Source organism: Epinephelus fuscoguttatus, linkage group LG1 (assembly GCF_011397635.1).
Source record: "Epinephelus fuscoguttatus linkage group LG1, E.fuscoguttatus.final_Chr_v1".
Taxonomy (NCBI): Eukaryota; Metazoa; Chordata; class Actinopteri; order Perciformes; family Serranidae; genus Epinephelus; species Epinephelus fuscoguttatus.
In genome coordinates, this window is record NC_064752.1 from 27962608 (window position 1) to 27969362 (window position 6755).

The 6755-nt window shown below is 40.4% G+C and overlaps 1 protein-coding gene across 1 annotated transcript in view; it reads left to right on the plus strand.

The window, feature by feature from the left end:
- The first annotated feature begins 873 nt into the window (after window positions 1-873).
- si:dkey-117n7.5 (uncharacterized protein LOC559444 homolog) overlaps window positions 874-6755 on the plus strand; it is a 7212-nt gene continuing 1330 nt past the window's right edge. Inside the window, exons 1-5 of the mRNA XM_049575885.1 lie at window positions 874-1111; window positions 1483-1608; window positions 2379-2555; window positions 2964-3146; window positions 3228-6755. The exon at window positions 3228-6755 is cut by the window's right edge and continues 1330 nt beyond it. Of these exons, the coding sequence (XP_049431842.1) occupies window positions 874-1111; window positions 1483-1608; window positions 2379-2555; window positions 2964-3146; window positions 3228-3256 (753 nt within the window). The 3' untranslated portion in view covers window positions 3257-6755. The remainder of the gene's footprint in view (window positions 1112-1482; window positions 1609-2378; window positions 2556-2963; window positions 3147-3227) is intronic.

Here is a 6755-nt window from a genome sequence, read left to right on the forward strand (position 1 = left end):
ATTACACTTTACCCAGTCAATGAGAATTGGTATCATTACATATGTAAAGTAAATTAAAAAGGATTTAAGTGTTATATCAGCAGAAATGGTTTATAACATTCCGAACTATGTTTTCATTAGTTTGTTTCGACCTTAAAATAAGAACTATTATAAGGCTGTTATTTCGTTACCTTAGAATGAGCAGTTTTGCCTACATACAGAGCAAGTCCTTCCCCATGGAAGTAGCCCAGAACAGACAAACCAAACACTAGCCCTAGATAAGGCCATTCATTTTTCCATGTCGACGACCATAGTTCTCCTACACACTTGCCACACAGGAGAAATTGTTCTGCAACCTCACCACTAGATGGCACTGAATCCTACACACTGGACCTCTAAAAGAAAATTATTGGAAACCCCAAAATGATCAACTTCCCCAAAGTTTGAACTCTGTGTTTGTTGTGAGCTGTTAATCATTGCAGGACTTCATCAGTGTTGTGAAGCAGCAGTTAATAAATATGCAGTGTTTAACTGAGATCGAGGCCAAAACCAACTTTTCACTCATGTTTAATTTATTTATTATCACCTAAGACATAGCTACTTGTTTCATAATCAACAGTGGGTTGAGTCTGCAGTCTGAAGTTGAATCAGCGCTGATTTGACTTGGACTCAAGTCAAAAAAATGTTTGACTCGAGTGCGACACAAGTCCGTACAGCAGCGACTTGAGTCCTTAAAGGATTACAGCCAGTCTTTGGAAGATTGCCCTGTGTTGAGCAGCCCTACAAAAACTCTGTAAATCCTTTTAGCTGGTGTGTGTGTTGGAACGGTGGAAGGATTTTTGTGGTGCTTTGGGGTTGTTGTTGGCTCATATGTCTGAAGGTTTTACTACCAGAATGTTCTGTCCTGTCTTTTTTTCATCATGTTACCTTCCTGGCCCCCTTTCCTCCCCCTGTGTAACACATACCTGGTCCCCCTCGCTCCCTGAATCCTGTCTCTGCTCCCTCGGTGTCCCTGTTTGCTCCTTCTTGTCCTATCTGGCTCTCTCAGGTTCAGGCCCAATAAGTCGGTCCCAGCCTACGATCAGGGCTCGGCCTGCACCAGAGCATCAGCTGGTCGTGAAGGGTGAGGAGGGTGAGTGTGTACGTCCATCGCTCTGCCTGTCGGCCTCGATCGGTGTGTCTGTCTGCGTGTGTATCTCCCTAACAAACAGGTTTAACGTGGTGGCACTGCGTCTGGAGACCTCTGAACAATGGGTGGTTTTCTCATCAAGAAAACAGAGGACTCCATTTATGTTTACATCCCACATCATGTATTCTATATCTCTAATCAAACCCAGACAAATACAAATATTACTGCTCTGTTTCACTGATTGTTCTGGACTGTATGTAGAGACTACTTGTACTGAGCTATAATGGTTGAGAGCCCTCTCTCTGTCTAAAGCATGGAGGAATTCAGACAGAGGTGAAGGATCTCTGACCTATGTGACATTACATTTCTCTCAGGCCGAGAGCTGCGTGTGGTGGTGAACACCAACGACCCGGACTACGAGCACATCTACTCCATCGAGGCCTACGATGACCCCTTGGATGAGCTGCTTTACTTCACTCCCACTGCCAACCAGAGCGATGGTACTGTGTTTCATACCTTGTCTAATGCTGTCACATAGTGAAATAGCACTTTCTGACACACCAAGTACTAACATTACTTCAACCAGCCCGGTCTCGCATGAAATTTGTGAATGAGCATGTTGTCTTAAAAACCTGTATGTGAGATTTTCAAGCAAATGTCTTAACAATGACCAAACCATTGTCATAACGTCAAAGAAATGTGTCAACATTAAAACCTAATATACCTGTTTACTATGACAAATATATTGGGTTTTACAAATCTCTGCAGTGGAGATGGTGGTTAATATGTTAACAATCACAAGGTACAAACATTCAGGAGGATGAGAACCAGGTTTTCAAATACCAGGAATCCCCTTTACCTAAATTGTTTCATCCACCTAACAATTAACATAACCAAATTTGTTGCAGTACAACTTGTTTGTTTCGTGTGATAAACACAAGAAGGTGTGTCAAAATTGCACTCATGTCCCTGAATTCGGTTTATTCAGTCAGCAGGTAATCCAATTTGTGCTGGGGAAGCGTGTCCCATATTAAGTGTGTGTGTGTTTCCCTTTGTGCTCATTTCATGACATCACGAATCATGTTGGCCTTGCATGTTTTCTAACAAACACACGTCTGCTGCGAGCACACACCATCCTGAGTCTGTGAACTTTCACATAGATCATGATCTTTAAACACATTTTCACATGATGTTTTTTTTTTCTATTCATACTGAATGTCTCTATGCTGTATGTGTGTGACTGTGTGTGCATGTGTGTGTGTGTTGACAGGTGAGGTTGTCAAGGATGAAACTGTCAAAACAGTCAAAGCTGAACCAAGCAAATCAGCCACAGCTGTCGTTAAGAAAGCAGCAACAGCTGATGGTCAGAGAGCAGCCAAAGTTAAAGCACCTCTGAGAGCAGTCAAGCCCAAAACAGTCAGGTCCAAGAGGAGAGTCAAAGGGGAAGGTAAACCAGCTCATGTGCTGTTACGGGATTTATTAAGGGTTAATGCTGCCTGCCTGGTGTCTGGCCCTCTCTGCATGTCTCAGGCTACATTGGCTGTTACACTGCTGACTTAAAGGCTTAAATGTGATCAGTAAAATAAAATACAAATAAAAAAATAAAAAAAAATATCAGTGCTAATAATTTACTTTGCATCAAATATATATATATTATAATACTATATCTATACATACATATGTTATTGAAATGAATGGATTGGTTGAGTATTGATCTCAGTATCATGAATCCTTGTTTTGGTCGTCTTTGCTCTTTATCGCTGCACAGCCTCTGCTCCTTTTTTGCCCGTCTTGCTCTTTTGTTTTTGTGTCCATGCATATATTTTGTGTGTGTGTGTGTGTGTGTGTTGTGCAGCTCCGGCAGACCTGTGCTTGCTGCCCATGGAGGAGGGGAGCTGTGGACGATACACTCTGCGCTGGTACTTTAACAGTCAGGTTCAGGCCTGCAGGCCCTTCATCTACAGCGGCTGCGAAGGAAACGACAACCGCTTCCTCCACCTGGAGGAGTGTGAGGAGCTCTGCCTTGGGGAGGTCAAAGGTACACAAACACACAAACACCCACACACTCTTGATGTCAGGTATTGAATGAATACAGACTAATGAGCGATCTGTTGGGCAGGTTCTCGTCCCTTGAAGACAGCACGATGATTGAGGACAAATCCTCCTCAGCCACTGGAATGTTAGCCTTTATATAACTTTATAGGTCATTATTTTGTCAAATGTTGATGGTCAAGATTTGTTTTTGTTTATTTATTGTTTCTGTAAACCCAACCAAACTTTACCCCAGGTTGAGAGGGGATCCCAGAGTGCCTCCTTGCTTAATGTTCTCCAAATAAAAGACAAAATAGAGTTATTAGGTTAAAAAAACACTTTTCTTTTTTGTGTAGCAGAGGAATTGCACACTGAGAAGAGTTTCTTTGCTTTCACCCTGATTCTCTCAGTTTAACTGTACCACAGTATTGTAGTAAAGTACATTCAGTACCTTTATCCATGTCATGTTGCACACAGATAATAAAACCTAGATCTACATACAGAAAGGAAGTGAAAAAATAACTTGACTCTCCTCACAGTGTAATCCAGTATTTCTTAGGTAAATACCAATACGGTGAAGCTCATAATGTGTCTTCAACTCAGTGTTCATTTTCGAGGCTGTAGTTTGTAGTGTTCAGTCATTATATGCGTCAACATGGAGCCTGTTACTCCACCTAATATTGGGGGGAAAAAAACGGACATGAATTTCTTTCTGTTAGGCAGTGACGGTTGAGAATTTTCTGATGAAACAATACAGCTGTTTTACAAATCCACAACAGTAACAAAGCACTTGGCGCAGATTCACTTTATTTTGCAGTCGTTAAACCTTGTCCTTGATCTGACTGATTACATTAAGAAGGAAAAAGGTCTACACGTGACCTGCATTCCCCTTTGCTAATGAGGTTTCTCATGATTGGTTTATGTCCTAATTACCTGAGTCTGACTCACCGTCGATGCAGGCTGCAACCATCTAATCCTGTTTTCTAACTCTGTGCTTCAAATTGCCTTTTAAAAAAATCACAAATAAAAATGGCGATTGTCAGTAGGGAAAGAAATTGAGAACCAGTTCCAGGTGACTAAACTAGAATTGACTTGACACTTCTGTACTCTTGTTTCAATTCTGTGGCCTGTGCTGCAGAACTTTCAACCTCTGTAGCACCAGTGCTGTGTGCAAAACAAGTTAAGGTACTGCCCTGTGCAGCTTGTAATGTCTGTAAAACGATGCATTTGATGCAACGTGGACTTGACACACGAGTGCCACTGCTTGCCAACTGAGCCGCATGTCCTGTCAATATCCTATGTTATGATAACACGAGCAGCTTTGCCTCACACCTCTTCCTAAGCGTAATAGACTCCCGGAATGTTGTTGACGTACATATGTCTAGATACTTCTTTGCGCTCCATCCGCCAGAGTCGCTCTCTGTATATCAGGAAGAAGTTGTGGGAGGTTGCTCCTGGCCTTATCTGGACATGTTAAAATATTAACAGATCAGTTTTGGGGAAAGGGGTGAGCAGGCATGTGCTTGGCTGGGGGCCCTGGAGCTCTGGGAAGGTTTGCTGGAATGATCATCTGAGCTCTTGGAACAAACTAAATGTTCTGTCCAGACAGGTTGGAGCCCGAAAACAGACTGACCCAAAACAGGCCAGAAAACCAAGACTAAAATGAAAGCCATACAAATATTCTGTTGATCTACACTGTTCAGACTCAAGAGAAGATAATTAAACAGTTGTTTCCATATAGAAAATTGATCAGGAATCAATGAGGAATCAATAAAGAATCTGATAAGATAAGCAGAATCGATATTTGAACTGCTATCCATAAAATCTGATCAGCTCTCAGCTCCATTTAAGCTGACACATACTGCTGATTGGCATTCTACTTACTATGACTCGCTTGTGCGGCTGCCTTTGTTATCATGATTTGCGGTAGGTGTCAAAGAGAGAAATATAAAAATCATGACAACCAAAAATATGAAAGCTTCATCAGCAAAGAGGAACACAAGCACAACCTCAGCAACACTGAATGAAATACACACAACAGTGCATTTTGTTAACGCACAGTCCAAACTACAGCCTTTATGACCTTCACTGTACTGGTAGTTACTGCAAGGATGTTGAGATATAAGGTGTTTTTATTATTTTTGCTCACTCCTCAGATGTAAAGACTGTTTTACTGTCTACTTAGTAAAGTAGTGAAGTGGGCAGAGTTGTGAGTTCTGGAAGTATTTTCTCCTTTGTACATGAAAATGAGCATTTGAAAATTTTCTTCTAATGATAATCTTACTGTAATGTTCGTCAACAAGTTAGCACAGGAGCAGGGTTGGGGAGTAAACAGAAAAAATAAGTAACTGTAATCAGCCCAGGTTAAACTTGAAAAGATGCGTAGTTAGATTATAGTTACATTGTCAAGAAACACTTTAACATTTTTGATTATGCCTTATGGCAGCCTCTATGGCAGTTTTAGAATTATGAGACTTTCTTTATGATAACCAGTGCTCTGTTAATTGATTAATTAACAGCATGTCCCACATAAAGAGTTAAGTACACCTATAGTCTGTGCCAGTTGTGTTTTTGTAAGGGTTATTTGATTTGATCAAATGTAAATGCTAAATATGCAAAATGCTTTTTCTTTCCATTGAAAACGTTTTGAGAGAAAAGACTATTTGATATTTGTGAAACTCAAGTTTTTGTGGCTCTGGTTTTTAGTATAAGGTGCAGTATTTTCAATACTTGATTGTAAAGTAATCCAAAAGTATTCAGATTAGATTCCATTTCATTTGTAATCCAATGGATTACATTACTAAATTTAAAAAAAAAATGCCATGTAATTTGTCTTCAGTAACTGGCTACATGTCAAAGTAATACAACCAAACCCTGCAAAGTAGTCGCCTGGTTGAAGTAACTTCTAATTTATTATTTCAGCTTTGTTTCTGAGAAATGGTGTCTTTTCGGTCAGTTTGGTTCACAGATGGCTCTAAATACTGTAGTATTAAGAAGCAGACGAAAACCAGAGACTAGGGCTCCGTATGTAATCAGAATAATATCAAAATCGCAATAATCAATAATAATAATGGCCAAGTGCAATATACAAATTGCAGGAACTACAATTTTTTGATAAAGGGGAACATGATTGTTTGGCACAGACCTCAGCAAAAATCACATCATCATCATTTTTATATTTTTTCAGTGGAAATAAAATGCAGAAATTACCATTCCCACTAAAATCAAGACTTGTATAACAATCTGTCAAAATACTCACGATGCAATTTATTTCATGCCTCCATACCGGCGCTGGCTGTGTTGTCAGTCAATACATATGTCCATCCATCCGTATGTCCTACCGTCCATACGTCCATCCCATTCTCTTGAATGCTGTATCTCAAGAACAGCTTGGCACAAACGCTGCTTGAACTGATTAAATTACAGTGGTTGAATGTCAAGGTTGCCGTGACCTTGCATCCATCTTATTCTTGGGAACCCCTAACCCTAACCCTAACCATCTCAACAACACCTACAAGGAATTTCTTCAAATTTGGCACAAATGTCTGCTTGGTCTCAAGAATAAGCTGAAAAGGTCAAGGTCACTGTGACCTCACACATTTTTGGCCATAACTCA